The 27,407-nt window shown below is 48.1% G+C and overlaps 1 protein-coding gene across 1 annotated transcript in view; it reads right to left on the bottom strand.

Moving 5' to 3' along the window:
- LOC119456994 (dehydrodolichyl diphosphate synthase complex subunit Dhdds-like) overlaps nucleotides 1–16,095 on the bottom strand; it is an 81,729-nt gene extending 65,634 nt beyond the window's left edge. The window contains exon 1 of the mRNA XM_049669717.1: nucleotides 16,014–16,095. Coding sequence (XP_049525674.1) covers nucleotides 16,014–16,092 — 79 coding nt within the window. The 5' untranslated portion in view covers nucleotides 16,093–16,095. The remainder of the gene's footprint in view (nucleotides 1–16,013) is intronic.
- Nucleotides 16,096–27,407: the final 11,312 nt, after the last annotated feature.

Here is a 27,407-nt window from a genome sequence, read left to right as displayed (position 1 = left end):
CTCCCCACCACCCTTTCTCTCTCTCAATAGCTAACCGAAACACTGCGCTGTCTCAGGCTTTGAAAAGCCACACATTCTGTGAGAGAACCGGCTCATGTCAACGTCACTAACAATGCAGACAACGGGACAGAAACCATCAGCGTGACACCTGCGCTTACTGTGAACTTTGTGCAGAGTGGTCCGATACACTAACGCTGAAAGAACGCAACATGCTTCTATTAAGGCAGGAAGAGTTTGTGTAGAGTAAAAGGCGCTGAAATATTTTAACACGCGACATATTTTTCTTTCATTCCACCTTAGTCTCAACAACGTCGGTACAAGGTTTTCTTGGGACAAACCGCTGAAGGCTGAGGAAATTCCTGATTTCTCCGTGCCACCCTGCAAGCAATATCCACTGGATGCAATGCGTATAAAAATGTCAATATTAAGGAGAACGCAGTCATAATTACAGGTTCTTTATTAAGGAATCTGTATTGAAAAGCAATCTCGTTATGCATAGGAGAAATACCCGAGGAGCGGTATGTTTGGAGCACTGGGTCAGTTGAAATATTTTAACACCTTTGGGCTAAACAGCTGAAGAAACTCGTCATAGACAGTGCCACTCTGGACACGAGTTTCGTCGTTATCCTCAAATAAAATAAAATCAGTTTATTTCAACACCAGAGGAGACAGTACAACAGTCACAACAGTGAAGCTGTGGGGTGAAAACAAAAAGCCATCAAAGCTTGACAAGGGCTTTCACACCATTTAACACATAGCAAACAGCACCATGAAATCATAAGCATAAATCAGGCCTCTTTGTCTCGGAAAAGTGCGGGTAAACGGAAAGTTGCCTTTTTGACTGCAAAAAAGGAAGTAACTAGCAGTTTGGTTCTTACCGCTCTGAAGCCAAAACAGTAGACCGGATGTGCGGATGAACAACAATCTTTAAATGTGCGTTATCTTTAGCATTTTCTGCCACTATGTTCTTAAGCATAATCAATGACTGTTCCCCGTGAAAAATGTTTTTGCGCTGTTCTATGCCCTTCGGAGGAAAGGGATAGCACAATGAAAGGAGGACTGGGACGCTGTCTGACTCTGGTCTAACTGAGCGTCACGCTTGTCGTTATTCGCAAGAAACCAAATTGAAGATGTACCTAGACAATGAGCCGCAGAGCTGGCGAGCAAATATCTTTCAAGGGGCTCCAGTAAAGTTTTTGTAGGAAGAGATGACTTGCCTTTTATGAAGTCAAAGTTAAGAGCACCGGTGCCATCGATATAATTGTGGAGGTCACGAAAGAAAGAGGGGATACAAGGGCATTCTTCTTTTCCGCCCATCGTGCAGTACCTAGCAAATACAGCGTGTCCAAGCTCCCATAGCCACAAGTCTCAAGGGGTATTAAAAGACTGGGTTCCTTGTTTGCGTTCATAGTCGACCCACCCTCATATAAGGTCGAGTAGAAACCTTCTATGGCTGTATGTAATGCGATGTCCCACTCCTTCCAATAGAAAGGGTGGAGTGGGACATTCAAGTGGTGTTAACATTTTCTTTTTGAGAGCTTCCCGAATGTCTTTGAAGAAAAAGCTTCTGTGCTCTATTGTAGTTGAATGTCCGATGTAAATTTAGAGCACTTCAGCCGGTGCCCATGTGACAACTACATAAAATATTCAAACGTGAAAACAACAGTCCCGTTTTTGGAACCTCTCCAGTACGTAATAGTAACATGAGCTCACAATAAAAAAATGTGGGAATGCTCTGTTAATACGCTAGTCGAGTTTGCACTCTCATATTTATTTCGTGCTTGTGCCTCAGTGTAACTTCACGTTTTGCCCTATGTTTTTTGTGCGCTTTTCTCGGGATGTTCCAATGCTGGCACCTGGACATGATATACTCAAATTGATTTTCGGTCTGCTTTAAGCTGTGCGTCCAAACATCTTTTGTGTATTCCTCACTATACGAAGCAAAAATAATTATTTCGAATAAAATTGAAGGGAAAAAGAACATGTGCCACAGTAAAACTTAACTTCCTCGCTCGCGTCGTTCGTAATTAAATTTTGAAACCAATATTATCGTGTTCATATACGGTTCAGACAAGCATCATTCTGCACGATTGCGGTATGCTACTTTTGACAGCCCGTGGCAGCTATCACAAAGACCAGCTCCGTTAGTATCTTGAAATGAGCCTGACGTGAAATTTTCTCTTCAACAACAAATGAGGACAAGGTTCATCAGGTTACATTTGCTGAGCTCTGACTGTCCTTTCAGAGGGATCGTGTATGGACCTAATCTGTTTTTTTTACTATTTAAGAATGTTTAAGAATACATTAAACGCGATGGTTCGACGACGCAGAGCGACTCGTTTTTCGTGGTATCAGATGATTGACGGCAGCTACACGCAAGTACTATTATAACTAAAGATACACCTTGGGTCGCAGGGTCACTGTCCCCAGTGAAATGTACATGAATTCTGGCTGAATAGAATAAACGAAACTAGGCCTCAGAGGAATGACATTCCATGACGCCAGGTCAGTTTACGGCTAGTCGAGCAGGTCATTGACACTCGCAGCATGAAACGATGATCCATGAACAGACGCCAAGGCGCTTAGTACTCCCACAACGGCTTTTTTCCCCCAAGGAGCCGAGAACGTTGCCCTAATCTCCCGTGGCTTTCGGTATCGCAAATGCCTCAAGCAGCGCCGGAATTAGCGCCGCCTCTTGAGGAACCCAGTAAATGGATATCTTGGTGAGACTCACGCATGAGCTTTCGGGATATGGTCTAGTGCTTAGTAGTTGTTTCGCTTGGTCAGGAAGTCACCGACGTCGCCGACTGTGAGCAAGTCAGCGCGGCAGAGCCAGTCTGTGCCCGTCTCGCTAGCGGGCGTAGCCGGTAGCAAAGCGAAGAGTTAATTTCCAGAGGTGCTCTCACCTTGCTGTTGATTTCGAAGAGTGTCTTCCGCTTTCCAGGAAGCGCTTCTCGATATGATATCAGACATTAATAAGTACAATAAATTTAAAAGTGTCTTATGACGTCGACAGACACCTACACCTGGCTAAGCTACTGGACAAAGCTTAGAGCAGCAACGCGACTTCGATAGCATGCGGTAGCAATACGGAATTCGGCGTTGCGGTTAGCCGAGAAAACGGGTGTGAAAACAGCACACGTGCACACGTGGTCAATACGAGAGAGAAGAGAGAATACGTTTTCAAGCAACAATTACTCCTGGCGTGCGTGTTCAAACGTGTATCACATATGGACAGGTGTACAGGGTCGTCCACTCTTGGGGTGAACACGGCTCTTGGGGTGAACACGGAACATGGGGCTTCAGCCCCTCCTCGAAATTTTTTCGCGCTGGCATGCACCGCCGACCAAAACAACCACCGGCGCCGGGAATCATTCTGGATTTTGTCTATAATATCTTTTTCACGCTCGAAAAGACATTTCGGCACGAACATTGCGAACTAGGGCTGGATTTCGTGGCAACGCCTTTGCACCTGGAGTCACATAACGCAAGGAGCCCCATCCGAGCACAAACTTTCGAGGGCTTTTCGATAGCGAGCGGGAGCGTTGCGGCATCTCGCAGCGGCCGCGGAATCTACGGAGCGCATGAATTTTAATTCCGAAACTTTATGGGTATAAAGTTCTCATGATCTTTTGACGCGAAAGGTGCACCGACATTTCAAAAGGCGTGCTTTAGATTTTCAATTCTGGAACTTTATGGGTTTAAAGTTCTTATAAACTTCGGCCAACATGCGCGCACTGGAGCCCTCGTTTCCAAACCATTCCAGAAATGGAAGCACGCGCTCGCTATCTTCCACACAGACGAAAATACTAAATATCACCGTGACTGTCAGCTGGCAGCTGATAATTTTTTCCAAACATTTTCAGTAAGCGCGCCCAATGTGATCCATCAGCTGGACCAGTGCAGGCAAAGTAAAATAAGAAAAAAAAACAGAAGAAAGTTAACGGCCTAATATTGAGGCAGTTATTTTTTGCGGGCGACAAGGTCTGGCTCTCCGTGGCCATAGGGACAGAGGTCCTATGGATTTAAGCAAAGCCCCCGCTGAAAATACCGGCATTTTCAGAGCGCTTCTTCGCATGCGAGCTGATTGTGGAGATACATATCTGAAGAACCATTTGGAAAGGTGTCCCAGTAATGCTTCGTATTTAGATCCAGATGTACAAAACTAAATTAGAGAAATTTGGGGTGAAGTTATCAAAGAAAGCCTAGATGCAAAAGTAAACGCTGCAGGCTGCTTCTCCATACTTGCTGACGAAACGACGGATATTGCTGGAATCGAACAGCTTACTGTTTGTGCAAGGTACCTAAACAAGGATGCCAACGACATCGAAGGAGTTTTTTTTTAGGTTTTAGCAGCGTAATATATGCCCTCTCTCATTCCGACTGCAGGTTCTGTGTAATTGTGTACAAAATGCAGCAGATTCTAGGCACCCTTCCAGTGACCACTGCCAGCGCAGAGAGAATATTTTTTAACATGAGATTACTAAAAAATTACGTGCGTTTTACAATGTCTAAGGAACGCATGGTTAGGCTGGCGCTTCTATACGCCCACAGAGACGTCCGCATCAACGTGTCCGAAGTCATTAACCGCTTCGCTAAACTTCCTCGCCGAGTGAAGTTCGTCTTTAGATAGCGCAGCAGCAAAAATCAATGCAAGTAAAAAGCTCTGTTCCTTCAAGTCCATAAACTCGTATTTATGAAAACGTATGACTGCATTCATTAGCTTTTAAAACGGCAGAAATTTTCGCCATTTATTTTAACAGTTAGCATCACGATCAAAATTATCATGTGAATACGAAAATTACGAGGACATCAATAACCAATTTTGACCGACCTTGCAAATTGAAAGCCCGGCCCACGTGGCGGCGTTCCCAACAAACACACTCGAATATTGGGTAGTTCAACTTGCAGCATCATCTGTGGCTTTCGTTTGGCCTTTTCTTTCCGCTACCTGCTTTTACTTCTTTTTTGAACCGAAGCAATACCCTTATTTAATTTTGGATGCAGAATATTTGTTGTCATTCTGCAGGCAGGCAAATTACACCTTTTCGTACTGATTTCTGCATTATTCCTCTATTATTCTACCCATATGGTGCTGTCGCGACCGCCGCATGACCCAAGTACATACCACGATTTCTGCGATCATAGTTTTAATCCTGCCTGGATCGTCTGCCTTTCTATGCGTAAAGTTTACTATCTGTGACTGCGCAACATGTTTGTTTGTCTTGTTTGACGCATTATATACAGTGACGTCTGCTTAAATACGTAGATTTATTGGCGACCTATACGTATATTTAAATATCTTGTTGCGAGGTTTTCTGTATACAAGCAGTGAACTTTGTTTCCAGCGACAGTTTTCTTCCCTCTTTCAAGTTGTATGTTCGCATTTGTATCATCCATTCTATCTTCGCATTTCTAATGTATATTTTGCAGAACACCTGCTTTTTATATGTACTCACTGTTGCGACTATAATCTCGGTGTTTTAACAATACACGGCCGGTAACAGCTGCTCCAGCGCAGTCTATTGCAATGAAGGACAGCGTCATTGAGGTTTTTCCCTAGCCGTTGCATATGTACAAAAATGTAAACAAGGTTCTTGAATGACAAAGATTCATCAAAATACTTGTCCCGAGCTTGTTCATTTCATGGCCTTTACGTTTTTCATATCAGCTGCATGCAAGGCTTTGCTGGTTTCGAACTGATTTAGTTCTAAAGTTCCTGTGATATTTTCTTTACTTATTAAATAGACAAAAAAAAAAAAAAACGCGGAAGCATTGATACCAGTTATTGCTGCCACAATTTTTTGGACATACGAATATATTCTTTTACGAAAAAATACATATTTTACTTGACAGTAATTCGTTTGCAGCATCTAATATACGATGGCATTGGCAATGGCAATGCAGTTCTTATTAATTTATTTGATCCCTCGACAAATTCAATAAGGAGGAGGCCTTGCCGGAACGTGAGCCCCCCCCCCCCCCCCCCCCACCCCGTACAAAATTTCTGGCTACGTCACTGTCGGCTCGTATACCCCACAATTACCAAATTATTAAATTTTAGTGAGAATATGCATTTGACCAATTTCGAGGTAATGGTGAAATGAAGTGGAAGCGAATAACGACTTAATTACCCGGCAACACGTAATGTAAGCTGGAAAACTGGCGCGTCGATTATAGATTTCCCACTCCAACCACCTATGCAAAATCAACAGAAACAGCATTCGAATGTTGCGTGCACTGACTCCAAGGATACGAAAAAGAATGTGAATAAATAAGGAAAGGTCCGCGCCACCTATTTTACACGAGCTTATCCATGCTATCAAACAATTGACCGACGATCCCTTTAATTGAGAACACGACTTACCCCGTAATGTATGCGTCAAAGGACCGGCACCGCTTGAGCGATATTACATGCAGTCTGACAACAAAAATAAACTGTATTTTTTATTCGATCTAGAAAAATGAAAATTGGGCGTAAGGTTACTGCCAAATCAGTTTCCTACATTACGTAAAACGATCTACGCCCACCTACAAGCGGCATTAACGCGGCCATAACAGAGCAGCGGATGTCACCCCTTAGTTACTGTCACTCTTTTTTGCCCGCCTTAGTGGTAGAATCAATGACAAACATGTTCAAATATATAAGCACGATTGAACAATCGCTCTCTAATTCTCTGCGAAATTTATGGCTGGTGTCAATTAACCAAATTCGGTATTTAAATTAAATTATGGGGTTTTACATGCCAAAACCACGAGGCACGCCGTAGTGGGGGACTCCGGAAATTTGGACCACCTGGGGTTCTTTAACGTGTACCCAAATCTAAGTACACGGGTGTTTTCGCATTTCGCCCCCATCGAAATGCGGCCGCCGTGGCCGAGATTCGATCCCGCGACCTCGTGCTCAGCAGCCCAACATCATAGCCACTGAGCAACCACGGCAGGTAACCAAATCTGGTATAGCATCAAGAGATGCAGGAAACAGCGCGCTAGTCTCATCACGTCATGACACAAATCGTGAAAAGCGTGCCAGATGGGCTTCTCCGGATGCACGGCACCAACAGTTGTGGCAGTAAAATAAATGGCCCCGGCCTAATAAAGAGCGCGCAAGAAATAACTTTGTTCGTTTGCCCTCGTCTATTACAAAAAAAAAAAATGTCACAGTTTCGCCCTAAGGGCGAAGCGATGAATGCGATAGCAACACAGCAATGTCATACGAAGTAAGGTGAGCGGCTTTGGTAGCAATATGAATTGTAGTAAACATGAGCTGATTAAGTAAGCAGGTGTGCTGCGGCGCAAGTAGACCGACATGAAGAGAGACTCGATGACCACGAGAAGGCGCGTGTGAAACGGTGGTGTTGATGAGAAGCGCTTCCCGTGGGCAGCGCGTGCGAAGGGACACACCTGTAGTGCTGCACTGCCGACCCGGGCAGCATTGCATGTGTAGCGTGCGTTGGAAAATGTGGCCCGACTATTACTAACTGATTGAACAAGCGTGGTGTGAGCGCGCACAAACAAACATGAATAGATCACACTGAATGACTGCAGACAACGACTGTCAAAACGCTGGCAGCAAGCGCATATATACGGTGCAGCAGCGGGCGAAGGTACGTGCGGTCTATCGCTTCAACGGAAACTGAGCGGCGAATGCACGGCGTATAAAGGTCAGAGCCGTGTGGAGATAAGAGACGGTGCGGTCGAACGAACGACAAGCGCGGTTGTTGGCAGCGTAGAAGTGCGCCCCCCCCCCCCCCCCCCCGCTCCTTCCGGCGCTGGCTTCCCGCTTCCTTGCTTGCGCGTGGGAGAGATAAGATACTGTGCGGACGAGCGACGAGCGCGGTTGTTGGCAGAGAAGTCCCCCCCCCCCCCCCCCCCCCCCCTGCTCCTTCCGGCGCTGGCTTTCCGCTTCCTTGCTTGCGCGTGGGAGATTGAGTGCGTTCGCTCTCCGTGATAGCGCGCGTCCCCGCACGCTGCCTCTGGGGCATACGGCGCGCGGCGAAGATTTTATCTATACGGAACCTCACGGCGACGGCGACGGCGACGCCGACGGCAGAAATCCGGTTGAAGTGTCCATATAATTGCTATCGCAATAAAAAAAATTGTCGTTTGTCTCCTGAGAAGCTTGCATCTGTTTATGCAAATTGATTACGCAGGCTGTTTACAAGCTGTAGACAAAACCAGCCGGAAAATGATCCAGTTAGTGAAGCGCGTTTTCCCGCGACGCCACCTCGGGCGCTCGGTCGCCTGCGTTTAGCGCCGTGTATTCCACTATAAAGCAAGAGCGGCGCGCTGCCGTAGCAGATGGCGCGAAGCACTTCCCCTAGGCCCCTGTGCGCCTGCGCCGATTTGCTTCGATGCGCGGCCGCGCCGGAGGCACCGGCGCTGCGCGGAGCGCGGCCACGCGGAGCCGCGTTCACCCCAAGAGTGGACGACCTTGTACTTGCTTATCTTTCTCAACTGACCGCTTTTCACCGGCTAACAAATGTTAAACGTTATCGCTCAGCGCAGGACGCGCCTATATCGATCGGAAATTTCTTGAATGTTATCGATAGTTCTATCAGTTGTCTGTTGTTACCGGAACTTGCGTAATCTGATTCTATGCGCGACGCGAATTGTGTAGTTCTTTCTGGAAGACCCACGGGCCCCAGCAGTTACGCTGGATTCTTCGATGAGTCATGTGTAAAGGCCGACACGCTTGGCCCGCAAATTAAATTTCGTTGATTGCCGACTGTGCGCGCCGCTATCGTTCTGCTTCGAATGTCACTTTTGTGGGCACAAGAATGCCCAATAAAACGTTAGTTTCGTGATTCACTTTCTTGCTACTGCGTTCTTCATCGCCCCTACAACATTACAATATCAATAAGCTTTCCGGCCCGATAAGCACGAAATGCGAAAAAAAAAAAGCTCAGTAAGGCTGCCGTTATCTCATCCTGCATTATCTGCGCATGCCCCATTATGTCGGTACTCTGTACTTCTTCACATCTGGAATAAACAAACGTTCTTCATAACCCGACTGCCGGCTCGCTCACATGGTGGCAGCGGTGCCCAGTCGCAATAGACAGTTTTAGCAGAGCGCCGCATACGCTCCGCTCCGCTCAGATTTCACGTTCGGAGATAGCTGAGATAGATAGATAGCTGAGATAGTTTTAGCTGAGCGCTTGCTGTCCGCTCCGCTCAGGGCGGCATATGCTAGCAAATGCCACACAACCGCTTAGCGGGAACGCTATTGCGCTTGCGCACAACGCTCATACCGGCAGCGGAACGAAGACCGCATCATATCGCTCCGCTACAAAGCCGACTGAGCGAAGCGTGACAGCGTGTCTACTTGGCCTCTTCGTCGTTTTGCAGCCGAGTTGATAGCGCGTCGCTCGCTACGCATTTCCCTGCAGTATCTCAGAGCGTGAAATCTGAGCGGAGCGGAGCGTAAGCGGCGCTCTGCTAAAACTGTCTACTGCAGGGAACTGCGTAGATTTCGCATTTGATAAGCGCGTCTTGCCGAGACGCGAGCGACGCGCTATCAACTCGGCTGCAAAACGACGAAGAGGCCAAGTAGACACGCTGTCACGCTCCGCTCGGTCGGCTTTGTAGCGGAGCGAGGGATGCGGTCTTGGTCCCGCTGCCGGTATTAGCGTTGTGCGCAAGCGCAATAGCGTTCCCGCTAAGCGGTTGTGTGGCATTTGCTAGCATATGCCGGTCTGAGCGGAGAGGGCAGCAAGCGCTCAGCTAAAACACTGAAATGTCTGCACCGTCAATGCTGCTCTCGTCGCCGAAACACCTGGATTCATCGGGAGACGCATGGCCTGGATGGAAAACTTGGAAAAGTGAGTTCGTACTATTTTCTAAGGTTACCCAGTTGAGCAAGCAGCCTATAGACGTTTTCACGAGGGCGCTTCCGACGGTCTGGCGTCGAGAGTATGTGTCAGTGTTGCCTGTTTGGTCTGGACGGTGAGCTTGCCTTGCGCTTGCATTGCGGAGTGGTAGCTTTCCTTCGATGTTTCCGTTTATTTTTGTCCCGAATGACTTACGCTCGTAAATGATGGCATATACTCATCAACAGTCTACAGGCCAGCACTGTGCCGTTTATGGGTGCACAAACAACCAGCGGAAAATAACGATTTTGGGGACTATAGTGAGTCCACAACACAGCACTCTGCGAGACCACTGCCGATGTGGTATTTTCACGCTTCACCGGTTTCCTGCATCACCTGAGGACTTATCATTTCAGTCTAATGTGAGCCAACACACACATCAGTTATATAATGCATTTTGGTAAAGCCTTTTCGGCACATTTCCCAATAGGTTGCGAGAATTGTCAGCTCTTCGATGCAATATTTTCTCGTATGTAGTGGCAGCAGCTACATTTGTTATTCTTTCAAACACGACTTCATTTCAGTGCCTAATACGGGGGTCACATGGCGCACTTTTGATCGTGATCGAGCCCGATCTGGATTGAAGTTCTTGGTCACGACTGGCTTCCTTGCTCAATCTGCGGAAGGGAGCCAATCGCGGTCGAACATTCCGATCCAGATCGGGCTCGATCGCTATCACAAATAGCCGTACGTGTGACACCGGTATAAGACAAATTGAAGCACTCTGCGAGAGAACTAGTCGGTAGATACACTTCGCAACCATCTGAAAAAATCGTGTCCTATGGAAGATGTATGCAGCCCCTGTGTCCCCTATTGGTGTTTTGTGGCTAAAGCGCCCTTAGGCGTTGATGCACCCACGCTGACGCCTGGTGGCACGTCTCCTCCATCACGACTACCAACGTCGATGACCATGAGCAACCGTCGTGCATATGGAAGCTGCACTACGCTGCACACGCTAGCACAACGCGAAAGACGAAGCACGTAACTGACACACTAATACAACGCGCAAGACAAAGCACGTAACTGAATCGTCACCGAGTCAAATCAGCGCGTACAGCGCGTCGTAATTGCAGCCTCCGCGATCAACTTCAGAAACATTTTCAGAGCTAATTGCGGAGGCCACGCTCCGCTGTGCTGAGTACGGTGAACGCCACCTGGCGTTGGTAGTGCTTCTTGATGCCAGCGTCCCTTCGAATGCTGGCATCGAGGCGTCGTAGTGCTGAGACCACCGAAGCGTTCACTGTCGGTGCGCGTTAGTGTCATAATGCAGTACTTCTCTTTTCTGCTCGTAGGCGGCGGCACCGCCCCGAGCAAGAGCGCGGGTACACGGAGGAGTGTTAGATATATAAGGCGCGTCTGTGTAGCTCTTTGCAAATGCGTTTGTAAAACATTGTCTCTGCGTTCACACGCACCCTGTGTGGCCTTGCCCATAAAGCTAATTACAAAATCTAGCCCCTGGGCTGTATCAGTTGCGCTGGCATCTGTGACCACTGTCGCGCGTCGGTTCTCTGTAGGTACCGAGATGCTCGAGCACCACGCTTATGCTTTGATATTTGGTTATAAGCACCCTGCACTGCACCAGATCCAATACATTTTGCATGATTGAGCTGTTGAGTTGCGTCGGAAGCGTATGGAGTAACCACCGCATATCTACCAGCCACTGACCCGCGTCGTCGGTTCTAAGCATTGCCCGACAGCTACGTACGCACCTGCTTTCGCTAAATGAGGCAACCCTCAACCGCGAAACCTATGGGTGATCATATTAAATCCACAATACAGTCACATGTGCCCAGCAATAACAATGAAATATACCGCTGATTAGCACGCCAGGTCTCGACGAAGCAGACGCGGCTGCCGCCGCTAACGACGACGAAACGCCACATCCCCTGGCTGGGCTTGCTGTTGCCATGGCACACCACACTGAGAGCTCACGCGAGCACGTGAAACATGTAACAAGTGAAGCGGCACAAGACAAGCGAAGCGGAAGAAAACAATCGAAATAATACGCGGCGAAGATCGCAGAACCGAAGTGCGGCCGGCCTGCTCTCGCAAGGCTCACAGTCCACAATGGCGGCATAACATGTTCTGACGCTAGACGTCGCCCGTGTCGGGCAATGGCGATACTCAAACGTCGGTTTGTGAAAAGGTCTATAGAAGCACAAACAGCAACATTACTTGTAATAATTAGAGAAGAGGGCATGAAAGCTTACAGAATTTTCAAATTTGAGAATAAAGCGGACAAAAACAAGGTTGACATTTTGGTTGAGAAATTTGAGGAATTCTACTAACCCGTGACGAGTTTGACCCTAAATGAATTTCCCTCTGGATAAAGTGACTAAAAACAAGACGAACCCTTTAATGACTGGTTTACAGATCCAAGGCATCTAGCAAAGAGCTGCGAATTCGGAAGCCTGGCAGACCGCATGCTCCGCAGCAGCATTATATTGGGGGTGCATGACAGAAACTTGCAGCGAAAGCTTATTGCTGACAACGCGTGGTACCAAAACACAGTAGCAATGCGCCTGGATCAAGAGCAAGGAAAATTAGATATTTAAGGAAATCAGTGCAGGCGCAGAAGTATACCCGCCGTGGTTGCTCAGTGGCTATGGTGTTGGGCTGCTGAGCACGAGGTCGCGGGATCGAATCCCGGCCACGGCGGCCGCATTTCGATGGGGGCGAAATGCGAAAACACCCGTGTACTTAGATTTAGGTGCACGTTAAAGAACCCCAGGTGGTCAAAATTTCCGGAGTCCCCCACTACGGCGTGCCTCATAATCAGAACTGGTTTTGGCACGTAAAACCACATAATTTAATTTTTTTTGGTGTCATTATCAATGTTGTGAAACTTGATGCGACCAGTATAAACCCTTATCGGACTCGATCCGAGCCTTATCAACCCTTATCAGTCGTCATCAACCTTATCGCAATCGGACTGATCTTTATCAACCCTTATCAATCTTATCGAACATGACCCGACTCTTATCGACTTTCTCGGACTTGAGCCGACCGTTATCTACCCTTACAGGTGCTCATTAACCTTATCAGAGTCGCTCCGTCCATTGCAGGCTCTTATCGCTCTTTAGCACCTTATCCATTCGCGTTGGACCATTATCAACCGTAATAAGACCCATATAACCCCTCATCACTCCTTATCATTCTTAACTTTTATGTCTCTTGCGCGACGTCAAGCGGATGAGCCTTCAGAGATCGGTGGTATTTCAGTCGGTGAAGGAACGCCCCGACGGAAGGCGCAGCCCACGACCAGAGAAACGCATCGGGGATGTGGCACGTTTGGCATAAAATTTCCGCAAAATCGAAAATTTTCTGGTGTCTAAAATGCTCCAAGACGGTTCCACATGTGGCCTTAGAGATGGCTTTTGTTTTATCACCAAATCTTTCAACAGAGCCTTCATAGAAACGGTCCTCCTTTGACATTTGTTTTGTACTGCCGGTACAACACATTCATATGGTTCAGATATATTCACCTTTGGCAATTGTGGGTGTTTAGCCCAATGCGTAAGACACTCGGCTTCCGAGCGTGGGGTCATAGGTTCGAAACTCACTGCCAACCTTTTACAGCGGAGCTGTCTGTATATGACTAGGATCCCGGGATTTCTCCGTCGCCAGAAAAGTCAACCAATCACAGCGGAAGGCACGCGCTGCATGCGCCGCTGGGTTCCTTGCGGCACCACCAGATGGTGCTCGCTTCCGCGCATCCGCGCCGGCGCCGGCTGTGCGGCTTCACCAGAAAGCTCGCCTTCGCGCATAGCGTTCGCGGCAAGCATTTCTCGGTAAAGGTTACGGTTGCATAAGCTGCAGTTGTCGGGAAGCGGCAGAAGTGATGTCACGACACTTTCATGTAGAAGAACCCGCCTAGCAACTGATTTCATTTTTGTTGTGATAGGAGGACTCCCGAAGAGTAGGGTGAACACGATGAACGGCGACGGGAACAGCGACGTCAATATGCACAACGGCGTCGTGCTCAGGCTACGCAGGACGCGGCGGTGCCTGTCCAAAGCAAGCCACGCACAGTTAGGATGCCTGAAGGGCAGCGCGAATACTATGAGCGATGAAAGGAACAGCAACGTCAATATGCACAACGTCATGCTCAGGCTCGGCAGCACACAATTCAAGGCTACCTCACTGGCCAACCACCTTCACTGCGTAGATTGGAGCCGATTTTTTTTTTTTTGCTTTCGAATTTGTTTTGTTTTATACATAAATTACTTGACAATTTCTTTCATCGATCCTAAAGCTAGTAATCATGTACAGCTACTCCATTATAACGATTAAATCTGTTAACTTGACCAATTCAAATTTATTTCCAAATTACAAGGTGTTACGGGACAGACAGTTGTACAGGGGTTCTCACCCAAGAATGCTTATGCATGAAATGGAACTGCGGGAACTACAAGCCGGTGCTGACGATGATTTGTTTTTGCAAGCCTTGACTGTAAGCACAGTTGTAGCAGACCATTGGAGCACTACAGTTAGCATCGAATGCCGCCCGTTCACGTGCAAGCTAGACACAGGAACCAACAGCTGCGTAATTTCCAGTAAGTATGTCAACAAGCTACCGTGCATGGCCTCAGCAACCCTGCTGGGCGACTCTAACGGCCTTCTTCGGACATAACACCCTGACTAAAGTCCAAATTCGACTACTTTTGTGCGCAACCAGCAGAGTGCACGAAGGGGCGTTTTTCGTGGTCGAACAAAGTGTGCCCGCGACTTTAAGAGGATCAGTGGCTGAACGCCTTGGGCTTACTTGTCGCGTGCAAAACGTCCACGTCGAACTGTTGTACCCAGAGGCGTAATCGTTTGCAGACGACTTTAGTGTACTGTGACAGTTGAAGTCGTGGACAGCCGTGGAGTACACAACAAAGCTAAAGCTCGGAGCCGTGGGACTCGACGTGCCGTCCAGGGGTGTTCTCGTGGCCCTCCAAGGAAAAGTCAAGGAGGAACTTCAGCGCATGGAAGAACAGGGTGCCATATCGAAGGTAACTGGACCAACAGAATGGTCTAGTCACATGGTTATATGGTCGGGCTTGTGCACAGGGTTGGGCTCTGCCTGGCGGGTGATGCACTGGATGGCAGAGCGAGCGGCTGCGTAACGATCACAGCGAGCTGCATCTGCTCGCTCTGCCTTTCGCGTTGTCGAGGACCCGCAGACGCCATCGCCGGAGCGCATGGCGAACGGCGACGAATAAGATGCAAAGCGCTTCAGGTACCCGTTGGACGACGACTACGACATCCCCCCAGGGTATGGCGTGGAGCACCCGATGAAGATCTGTAGTGTTAACGTGATGGTGCCGCTCGGAAAAGTACTGTCATCGCTCGGCAAAGTGGCGTCATCGAGAAAGAACACTGATCGCAATGTGCGTGAAACACTACTTTAATGAGAACTCTGCAAATAAAACTCAGCTGTGAGATAACAATATGGCAGGTTTGTAGCCTTGCGTTGTTGCGACCTCATAAGCAGCAACATTAGACTCAGAAATATAACGCAGCAGCACTAAACTCAGCAACGTTTCGTCGCAACAATAAATTCACCGATATAACTCAGTTACACCCTCAGCGACAAGTTATGTTCTCGCATTTGCACATCATAAGAATTGATTTGGTGTCCACATAGCGTGTTGTGGTAACACTGGCTGTCATGGTTATATTTGCTTGGCAAAACTCGCAAGACTAACAACAATTTCAAGATAGCCCAACCTTAAAGTGTATACTGCAAAATACTTGATGTCCCAGCTGCTTTCCAAAGACAAGCGTCGAGTAGTAGAGGATAATCTTAACTGTAATTGCAAGGGATTTATTTAAACATACTTTTCAGATGAATATCTCGAAAGTGACCCTATAGTTATGACTTCTGCTGCGCATGCATGACTTCACTACAGTTCGGCTTCAATATGGCAAATGAAACATGCGACTTAAAGTAAATAACGGGTTAGCAAATCGTTTCCATTAACTACGCGGACATTGCAATTTGTGGCGAAAGTAACGACCACCCTTTCAGGTAATTGACATAAATGGTCTGCATTGCGCTGCATGCTTCATCAGATTTTTCAGAAAATTGTTCGAACTGAAAACACAGGTATACGCACGCGCGCGCTACGAATATTAACTGCGTCACAGCGGCGTTACCTTCTTCGTCGTTGCACACACAGTCAGACGGTGCTGTTTCCTGGCTCTCTGGAGCGGCGTCTCCTCGTGGCTGTTCCATCTGTGCCTGTCGCTTGTCAGTAATATTGCGAAAACCACGCCTAGTGTTCTTTCCTGTTTTAAATGAAGAGGCAGATCCTGTTTCCTGTTTTTAAATGAAGAGGCAGAACAAAGCAGGTGGCCGTTGACCTTTCTGATGGTAGCGCGATAAAATTGTCTATTTTGCCTAACCAACTATAATAGCAAACCCGTCCATCTGTCCGTCTGTTTGAAAGACGAATCGATATAAGGAAATTAATGTAAAAAAAAAAAAAATAAACGTGGACATCTGGCGTGGTGCAACGCTGGAGTAAACAGCGGAGCTTGTGATCGACCTAGCTTCTCTTTCAGGTTTAGTAGGCTTGACTAACTTTTGCTTGGAAATGCTAAGTGCTGCTAGGCACGGCATTTCCAATCGGCTCACCGCCGACGCGCAGATTCTCGCTTGGCAGCGCGACGCGCTTTAAGATGAGCGACGTCTTCTTCGGGTGTCCGGATCTTCTTTGGTCGTTCCATATCAAGGGGGTACATGTACTCGCCACACAGTGAACGAGTGTTCTGCCGCGCTCGCGGTGGCGCCGAGCTTTATCTACCCGGTGACGTCATGGCCAAGCTGCACCTCCACACTTGTCGCGGCGTGGCTGGTCGAAACCCGCCGACCCTACACCAGAGGCGCCTGCTGCAGTCAGGGACACTGCACGCGTTCGGCGCGAACGTGGGACACGGGGAAACGTGGGCGTCGTCGGCGGCAGCTCTGCGCGTTGCCTCGTTGGCGGTGCTACAATTTATTTCTCTCTCTCTCGCTCGCTCCCATTTTCTCTTTCCCTCTCCCGAGCATTGCGCGCGGCGCGCGCATGCTCTCCTTCCACCTCCTTAACGTCCCATGTCAAGGCAACATGTGCACGGCACGGAGAGGAGGCGAAGTACACGCCGCTCCGCGAGGTGGTTGCTAGGCAACTCAAGGGACTCGTCGATCAGCGATGTGTTGCGTATCGCGGCACAACTTACGGCCGGCTTAAACAGCTCCGTTGTTAAAACAAAACAAATTTGAAAGGAAAAACATTTGAGGTTGGCGGAAACGGCTGATAGCGTCGCGGCGAAGCAGACGCCACGCTAGCCCACTCTGCTAGGAAAGAAAGCTCCACTCAACCTCGATAATAAATGTTTATTCTCTCTCTCTGGTGAGTTTCGAACCTACGACGTCACGCTCAGAAGCAGAGCGTCTTACCCACTGGGCCCACGCTCGCAGAAATGGAATATATCTGAACCACTTGAATGTGTTGTGCCGGTGGTACAAAACAAAAGTCAAAGAAGAACAGTTTCTATGAATTGGCTTTGGTTGAAAAATTCGGTGATGGTGAAATTAAAGCCATCTCTAGGACCACATGTAGAGCCGGCTCGCAGCATTGTAGACATAAGGGAAATTTCGATTTTGCGAAAAGTTAACGCCAAGCACGCCACGTCCCCGATGCGATTCGGTGGTTGCGAGATGCCCCTTCCGTAGGGGCGTTCCTTCACCGGCCGAAATGCTACCGATCTCTGAGGGCTGATACGCTTCACGTAGCGCAACAGATACGCAGTCAATGAGTCGATAAGGATGATGAGGAGTGATGAGGGGTTATATGGGTCACATCATGGTTGATAATGGTTCGAACGACGCGATGGATAAGGTGCTAAAGAGCGATAAGGGCTTACAATGGTTGGAGCAATTCCGATAAGGTTAATGAGGATTCATAGGGTCGGATCAAGTTCGAAAAGAGTTGAGGAAGGGTCGAATTCTGTCCGATAAGATTTATAAGGACACATACGGGTTTAAAAGGATCGGATCAATTGCGATAAGATTGATGCCATCTGATAAGGGTTCATGAGGCTCGGATCCAGTCCAATAAGGTTGACACCAACAGACAAGTGTTCATAAGGGTCGGACCTAGTCTGATAGTCGGACCTAGTCTGATAAGGTTGATAACTACCGATAAGGGTTGATAGGGGTTTATACTGGTAGGATCACGTTTCATAACATTGATAATGACACCGGGCTCCGTGGACACGAGCGAGCGGCACAATGCTTACGCATACTTCGACAACTCCCAGAGAAGTTTCTGCGTGAATTTGTTTTAATATTTTTCAGCAGCGCGCTTGTGCTCTGACCTTTACATACCACGTGTAACTTGGCGCATTCGTGAAGCTTGGCTTTAAAACAGTTTCACGAATAGGCAGTTTTACGTTGTTGATGCCGAGTATATAGCTCATGATTAATGAGGGCTTTTGAGATAGTTGACGCACTTTTGAAGGCCGCGAGAAAATTAAGCGAAATAACAGTCTAAAGACGATACGAAACAGTCAACTTCTGTCGTTTCCTAATCACAGAGCGGATGCTTTATTCACCGCAGACGTCGCCAGCGCGGAACTTTCTCGCAACACTTAAACAGACATGATTTCAATCAAGGAACCCATGTTTGCTCTCAAGCTTTTTTTGAGATCGCTAATCCTATTATGACTGAGCTAGTACCAATGTATAGCATAGTATAGTATAGTATACCCGCCGTGGTTGCTCAGTGGCTATGGTGTTGGGCTGCTGAGCACGAGGTCGCGGAATCGAATCCCGGCCATGGCGGCCGCATTTCGATGGGGGCGAAATGCGAAAACACCGGTGTACATAGATTAAGGTGCACGTTAAAGAACCCCAGGTGGTACAAATTTCCGGAGTCCGCCACTACGGCGTGCCTCATAATCAGATCATGGTTGTGGCACGTAAAACCCCATAATTCAATAATTTTTTAGTATAGTATAGTGTAGTATGAATGTATTATATAATAGATTCGTTACAACTTCAGAACGTGCGTATTTCTGAAACGCCATTTTCTAGTTCGTTGGAGACAACTCTTGTGCGGCTCTGCAAAATTCCGTGAAATCCATGGTACTGAGCGCGTGAAGCACGAATGCATGTGTCATGTCTGCGAGCACGAACGGGCCGATATGGCCCATGTGCTTTGGGAATGCCTATGCCATGAGGAAGCAGGACCAAGAAGAAGGGGGAAGACAACACCAGGACCCTCTGAAGCGGGGCACCCGAAGAACAGGAGTGGGCCGTCCAGCGGGCCAGGGCCATTGCCGGGGATCTCGGAAGATTTTCTTCCTGCGATGGAGATCTGGCAGCCTAGCCCCGGCCACCAACAGCAATAACCGTTGGACAAATAAAGTTTATTCCTATCCTATCTTATGTCTGACCTGCTACTCCGGCGCTTTTAAGTTCAGTGCACTCAGTTGTAACGGAGCATGAAGTAATTACTCTTTGTGTTCTCTTTGACTACCGAGCGCAGCTGACGGGAACATCAGCGACGTGGGGTTGTTGTATCCTGCCACCACTCTAATTGTTAGTTGTCACGAACAGATGGTCGACGTTGCAATACCTTTATATTTCAAATTTAATGTGTTGTCAAGCTACACTTACGGAAACATTTTCCGGCTTAGTACCATGTATACTTACTCTTAAGTTGTGACAATTTACTCCGTTTAACTGGTACGTCACAGTACCCTGTGTCCCAAGTGTGTACATATGAACGCGTGTTGCTTCTTTTAAGACTCATTCACACCAGCGACTCTAGGAATCTACGCAGTTCGCGCGCACTTGGCTGGCACTGTGTACATTGGTTTCGCGTTCCGGCAACAGCCATGGATTTTGATTCGAGCGATGGCTAGATTTTGATTTGAGTGAAGAGGAAGACGTCGTCCCTGTGCTGATGTGCTCTGCCGTGGTGTCAGCTGTGGCAGCGCGGAAGCCTCCGAAGAAAACGTGTCACTTGTGGGCGCGCCCGTGCCTCCGCTAGGGAGAAGTATCTGGCCACGCGAGCCGCATCCTGCCCGAACTTTGCGCGCATGACGACGAGTATTATGGAGAGTAAGTTGTAATTTCTAGTGCGCGTTGCGGTGGGAATCGGTGCATAATATTAAAGCGAAGCTGTTCACCCGCTGTTCACCTTTGGGTGGCGTGTTCATCCCACGAACGGCAGCTGGAAAAATTGGTTTGTGTTATGCTTTGTTTTCATGCTGTTTAGCTTCCAGCGAATGCGACCGCGTACATTCGACACGTTGCTGCAACTGCTGCATCCCAGCATCACAAGGCGAGACACCAATTACCGTCCTGTAGTCTGCACGGTGGCGTGGACATTGTATTTGGCTTAGACGCCGGATGAAAACATATAACATCACTTTCGGCACGGCGCTAATTTGGTGAACAGCTTTGCAACCACGGTCTCGCGACTGAGAAATCGAGCAGCGAGCGACTGGCCCAAAATAGTTTCTTTTCGAGAAAAGCGACCATTTCTGACCAACTTGGTCGTGCGACCGCCCTCAGTCGCCGGTGTGAATGAGCCTTTACAGCGAAGCTGTATATGGCTAGGTTCTGACGAATCGCGTCCGCGGACAAAACGACGCGTAGACCAACAATTTTCGGCGGCGGATATATATCGGTTTAAATGTTTAAAGTGCCTTATTTAGCGCAGTTGCCAAAACGGATGCTAGTTTAAAGAATATGAGGTAATTTTAATGTGATTCACATTATCATCAAAAACAAGATTGGCCAAATTGGTAAATGCTTATGCTGACTGTACTCAAAAATTACCTTGTGCAAGGACTGAGGCTTTTCAAGGTAACTTTACGTAACGCCTCAGATACACAATTGGCTCCGTCGTGCAAGAGAAGCCGCTATAGCCGAGCGCGTGTCGAAGCTGTATATGGCCAGGTTCTGACTAAAAGTGCATGCGTCGACAGGGTGTGTCGGAACAATTCAAAACCCTTCCCCTGTCGAGAAAAGGGGGCTAAGCTAAGCTTGTGGCAAGACGACGCGGTCGCAGGTGTTCCGCTTCGTTTGCCATAAACTCTGGGTCGGCGGCTCTTCGCTGGCGTTTGGCCTCAACATCGCGCTCCCGCAACTCGGGGTCCGCGGCTCATCGCTGACGTTTCGCCTGGGCTTCAGAAGCCCTCATGCTAGAATCAGCACGTCGACGACGAGCCCTTTCCCGAGTGAGTTCGCTGCGTCGTTGCTCAAACGCAGCCTGCTCCTCGGCGGAACACATTCTTTTCGTCATCTTTCTTAACAATGGATGAATTTTGTGGTTTTACGTGCCAAAAATATAATTTGATTATTAGGCACGCCGCAGTGGAGAAATCCGAATTAATTTCAACCGCGAGAAGATCTTTAAAGTGCCCACAACGCACGGGACACGGGCGTTTTTGCATTTCGTTCCCGTCACAATGCGGCCGCCGCGACCAGGATTAGATCCCGCGACCTCGTGCTTAGCAGCGCAACACCACAGCCGCTAAGCCACCGCGGTAAATCTTTCTGAACACCCACCGTGGTTGCTCAGTGGCTATGGTGTTGGGCTGCTTAGCACGAGGTCGCGGGATCGAATCCCGGCCACGGCAACCGCATTCCGATGGGGGCGAAATGCGAAAACACCCGTGTACTTAGATTCAGGTGCACGTTAAAGAACCCCAGGTGGTCCAAATTTCCGGAGTACCCCACTGCGGCGTGCCTCATAATCAGATCGTGGTTTTGGCACGTAAAACCCCATAATTTAAATCTTTCTGAACAAGGTTTCAGCAGGCACAAGGATGCCATTGCTTTTTTGTGCTTCGCGAATGCCATAAACAAGAGAACCACTCTATTCAGTAGTTTTTTTTCTATTCTCAAACAAGAATCTAATCTATTCAGAAGAGTATTAAGCCGAGGTGGCTACGTATGCATAGCGGCTATCTACAGAATTTGTTCGCAACGAACTTCATTTGTAAGTCCAGCGTTGCTCTGTGTGTTTCTTTTTTTGTGTCTTGGCATCTATACCTGCTGAAACCATCACACATTGTCCTTAGTGTCCATTTGCGAGTGAGGTAGGGCACTGAGGTGAGGTAGGTAGAAAATGCCTTCAAATCTGTAACGTCGCAGTTACGCTCCGGCGCTAGTATTTCGGTCCAAAATAAAAATAAATAAATAAATAAATGGAACATTTACCTTCAATTTTTCTTTCAATGATCAACCTATTAGCGCGAAGTTAACGAATGTATACTTGAAGAGTATACTTGAAGAGCTTACACTCATTCAGTGTTTCTCCTAGGTGTGCGTTTACCTCTCAAACAAAGGCAGCAGAGTTAGCGAAACATTGAGTGCTAAGGCGTGAGCGCAATGGGTACAGGCGCTGCTACAATGCTATGAAATGTATGTGACCTAGAGGTTATGGAAAATAAAGGCTTGCTTTTAGAGGTCCACAATCTGAGCCCCCATGCTCACTGGCGTAGCCAGTAGCCAGGGGAGGTTGGGAAGCACGTCGGGCACGTGACCCTATCACGTGCCCATTACACCTCTATCGAAAAAAAAAATTCTGGCTAAGCCACTGCCCAAGGCGCACTGCCGTGCCAGATTAAACACAGCAGAACATTATGGTACGTTCATTCGCGAAGCTTGGCCGTAGAGCGTGCTTTTTTTTCTCTCTGGCACAGGTTACAGTTGCCCGGTTTTGCAGACGTCGTTTATCTAACTTTCTGCTCCTTCGCTAAGCATTGGCGGATTTGCGCTTTGTTAAGTTTGACGCGACTAAGTTGCTCTCTGGCATTTTCAGTGTCATGCTCAAGCTTCAGTTTTATAGGAGCACGAAATCAGTTTAAGCTGATAAGTGTTCTGTTAAAACTGTATTTTCGTTAACTTCTTGGTAGGAAGTTGATTATATTACTAATACAACTGAGCGTGAAGATTTCATTCTGTTTTTTTTTTCAGTTTACTGTCAAAACCCTAGCGCAGAGACGTCTGTGTGACGTCATGAATTTAAAGTTTTTTCTTGTTGTTGTGGCTCAGTAAAGGATCTTAAAGCTCGCTAAGTTCACTCTTTGGCTCTTTCAGAATAGAATGTAATCAATTTTTGCCGATAAGACATTATAGATCCAGAGCAGACTCCCTCAATATCCCGACGTCGCGGGGAGATGGTACAGAAACTTCAAGGTGGTGTCGCCACATGTCCTTCGCTATTCTCTTTATTCTGGCTTACTAAGTTTCTTCTCACGGCAAGAGTGCTGTAGAGGTGCAATTTACTAACGGAGCTAACTTATTTTCCTCTCTTTGGCGTCACTTTAATGTTGTGGCCTATCCAGACATTCTAGATGCAGTTTCTGCTATCTTCGCAGCTCGATGTTTTCTCCGTATAACTGCGGCCATTCGCTTGGCACACGCCATCATTATACCTGCAGAGAGAGAGAGATAAATAAACTTTATTTTTAACCAGATGCGTGTTTCCTTTGCCCAGAGATGGGTAATCTTCTTATTCCAGGTAGCCATGGCTTGTAGCCGACGCTCGCGCTCTGTCCGCCAGCCAGAGCTGGTCCTCAGGATTCTGTGACGTCAGCAGTGTCTCCCACTGGTTTTGCGGAGCTCGTGCTACTTATTTCTGATTGGCTGGCATGCTTGGGTTGTTGCGGCATCCCTATAGTACAGGGTGTTTGCTGTCTCCGGGAAGTAGTTGCGGTTCCTGCTGTAGGTGCCGGGATACATGGCGTGGAGAAGTGTCCCATGTGGATAGGTCCCTCCCTGCCTGGAGTCTTCTCAAGGTCACTGCTTATTCTCTGTGCAGCTTCCTGTGAGCAGGTGGACAATGACTTCGTTGCTTCCGGTAGTGTGCGAGTATATCGGAGTATTTTCTAGGCATTCCTTCGTCGGAATCTCCGGAACCCCAGTATCCCTGCAGGGTTGTCCGGTGTATAAGCTCTCGGGCTGCGGCATGTGTCGCTTGGTTCCCCGCGAAGGAATAATTTCGTTCCCCGGTGCCCAGAGGATAGTTGATTCTTGGAAGTCACACTTTAGTAGAATTTGGAGCAATGATGGGCTGATTCTCTTTTTCTTGAATCTTCAGAACGCTTCTTGCGAATCTGTCACGATGGTGACTGGTGAAACACTTGGGATTGCTAACGCTATGGGAAGTGCTTGTCGAGTTCGTGCCCTGTTTCTTCCTCCACGCTAGTTACATGTGCTTACTCGTTATTTAGCAGCATCCGTGTACCGGCCGTATGCTCTCTTTGTCAATAATGCGCTCAAATATCTGTTTTAGTGTTTGGTTCCGAACTCTTCTTTCCTTGTCATGTTCCGGGATTATGTTCTAAGGTATGTTGTATACATGTATTTTATCTTTGATTTCGTGGAGGATACGCTTTGGCAGTTATACTGTATAGCCCAGATCCTTCAGAAGTGCTTGTCCCACTTTCGTAAGCTTCAGTCCTTCTAGTTTGTTCACCCACCTTTTGTGCTTCGATTAACTCTTCCCAGGTGTTATGAACCCCCATCTTGAGGAGATTTATTGTGGAAGTGGTCAGTGAAAGTCTCCCGGCAGTCTTGTAGGCTTTGCAGATGATGATGTTCACTTTGTTGCGCTGGCCGTTCTTCGCCACGTAGTAATTCTTTTTGAATAGAGACTTTCCTATTGAATGATATTTGTAGATTAGTGATTTTCTTAGGTTGTAAAGAATTGGCGAAATTTAAACCATTAAATGCATAAATTTATTCTCTTCCTTTTCTCCTTTCTAAATGTCAGCCATTATAATTTTGGCGGGAGCTCAATGTCAACAAGCACGTCAAAGAAGCAGACAAAGAAGAAGAACAGCTGTGTGGAAGGCGTCGGCGGGGGATTTTTGATGCTCTACGAGGGACTAGGACTACGCCTACGATTTATCTGCTGTAGAAGAGCTGATGCATCAGTGAACCATGCCAGAGCTACTAACACTTTCCTTGAATGGCTTATGGCTTGTGGCCGGAACGCTGTTGGTCTTCTTGGAACCCGGTGCTGTTAGAGTCTCTGCCCAAGTGGACTATGAAGTGCAGGAGGCGGACGAAACCCCTTCCTCGATTCTGGCCGGGTGGTACGACATCAGCCGTCTGATGGTCAGTTTGCTGGTCGCGAAGCCGGAAAACGCCGATCTCATATCCGCTTTAGTTTCTACCAACGCACTGAACGTGGACTTCATCGACCTCATGGACAGGTTCTGGTCCCAGCAACCAAGTGTGTTCTTCTTTATCCTTCTGAACATCTGCTACATGATAGCGCTGGCAATCGGCGCACCGCTATATTTCTGGGCGCGCAACCGCGACATGATGGGCGGCGACCGGACGCAGGACATCAACGAGGGCTACAAGTTTGTCCTTCAGGCCCTAACCATCGCCTTCATCATCTGCATTGCCATCGTAGGCCTCACGCTGACAATCACTATACTGACGGTGTACTTCCAGGCGCCGCTGGTGACAGGACCAAGAACGGGCCTTTTCGCAGACCTGAGGAGCGTGGGAACGTACGCGCGTGCTCTGGGCCAAGACCTGCTAAACCTGACTGATGCCCAGGCAAAACTGCTGCGGCGCATTCACAACGCTACCGAACCAAGTCATTTGGTTCAACTCATCTACGAGTTTTTTCTGCCCCAAGTGGAAAGCTCGACAATCCTCATGAACATGAACTCCTCGCAAAGGCTTCACACTCTCGCTGAACTTGCACAGAAGCACTCACGCGTCTCCAGCATGTTGCACGCCGTCGAAGCCTTGAAGCCGGCCCTGCAGAAGAACATAACAAGATTCATAGCGACAAACTTTGTCGAAAAGTACAATGCCGAGATCACGGTTGCCCTCAAGGAAGTCCCGAAGGCACTCAGCTTCATCACGCGCACAGCCAGGCACATTGAAGAGGATCTGAACACGTTCCTCAAATCTCTGGGCTCGTTCATTTATCGATTTGATGACGAAAGCAGAGGAAGCCTCACGGCGCTCTTCGGTATACGCTTCCTCTACTACGGCTCTGCGTCGGTCATCGTTTGCGTGGTGCTTCTACTGTTCTTCGCTATTTCATTTCTCGTCGGCGTGGCCACACACGATGATACCGTAGCGCCAACCAAGAGGAGCATGATCTCCGAGCGGTCCGGCGATGCGCTTCTATTGGGCATTGGCATGAACTCGGCATTTGGCTTTTTCGTCGTGCTCTTCACTATGATAGTTATGATCATCGGCATCCTGGCTGAGGGATACGTCTGCGAACCTTACAGAGACCTAGTGCGCACCCAGATGCCGGACTCCGTGTCCGCGTCAGTCCTGGATGCCGTGTGGGACACGGTGTGGAGCCGTAAGACGAGAGGCAAATACTTCGCAGACCTCATACCGGGTCACTGGTTTCTCAACTGCGACTCTGACAAAAGATCTATCGACTTGCTGCCGACATCGCTGAAGAATCGGGTTCAAGCGGTGCACAATTCGAGCGCAGCGTTTGCCAGGGCGCTCAGCAAGGTGGAAGTGTCACTCGAGCATGTGCTTCCGGGCAAAGGACCCGTAGGCATGAGTCAACCGCACTACGAACAGCTCAAGTCATGGTTGGCAGATACCACGCAGCAAATCTCGGTGCTGTGGGCCAACAGCATGAAGGATGAGGTTGCCGTCGAACTGCCCAAGACGGACTCCGAGAGCGTGGAGTGCATGCAGCTGTTCAACGTGTACGACGACGCCTTCCGCTCCTTCTGTGAACTCACGCTCAAGAACCACAACGGCTGGTGGCTAGCCATGTACGTCTGCCTGATGCTCTTGGGCGCTATGGCTGTCATGTCACACCACGCTTCTCGCTACTTTCTCAAGATGGTAAACTACACGTATGATGGGTCTGAGGTAGAGTCGACGTCGTCCGAGGAGGGGTCTTCTGCGAAAGGAGATAAGAGCTTGTCAGGATCTGACATCAGCGTCTCTGGCGGCAAGAATTCCAAGCATAAAGCGGCTAGCGGAAAAGACCTGAAGGCCAGTAACGCTCCCACAGCGGTGGAACCCGCTAAGGATATGAAAAGTGAGGACGAGCAGGGCAGGCGATACGCCCAAGACTACTGAAATTGCGCAGGAAAAGGAGAAAGGTGACTTTGATAAGGAGGAAAAGGAAAGTCGGAAGACAGGCAAGATAAAGGAAGCAAATCATGTAGTGCAATAGGTGTGCACATTTTATGTCGCTGATATTTACTAGGAATACTATACGGTCTAGAAAAAAAAATACTGAATGCAGTTTTGTTGGAGGCTAAACGTTGGAAGTTTCAGCGAATTTCACGAGAGCGATTGATGAACTCTGCCGTTCTTGTGCGATTTGAACGATTTTGTTGCACTGAATTATTTCACGAACGTAACCGTGTTTTGGAAATAGTCAACGCCCGCATATAGCACCGATATTGTATCCTTGAGCAAATTAAGTGGCATCCACAGTGACCATTAAACTGATGACGTGATTTTATATTGCAATCGTTTTCTATGATCTCAGTTCGCCGTCGTTTGCATGAATATTGTCTCGGGAAGGG

This window comes from Dermacentor silvarum, chromosome 6 (assembly GCF_013339745.2).
Source record: "Dermacentor silvarum isolate Dsil-2018 chromosome 6, BIME_Dsil_1.4, whole genome shotgun sequence".
NCBI lineage: Eukaryota > Metazoa > Arthropoda > Arachnida > Ixodida > Ixodidae > Dermacentor > Dermacentor silvarum.
This window is presented reverse-complemented; position numbering and strand designations above follow the sequence as displayed.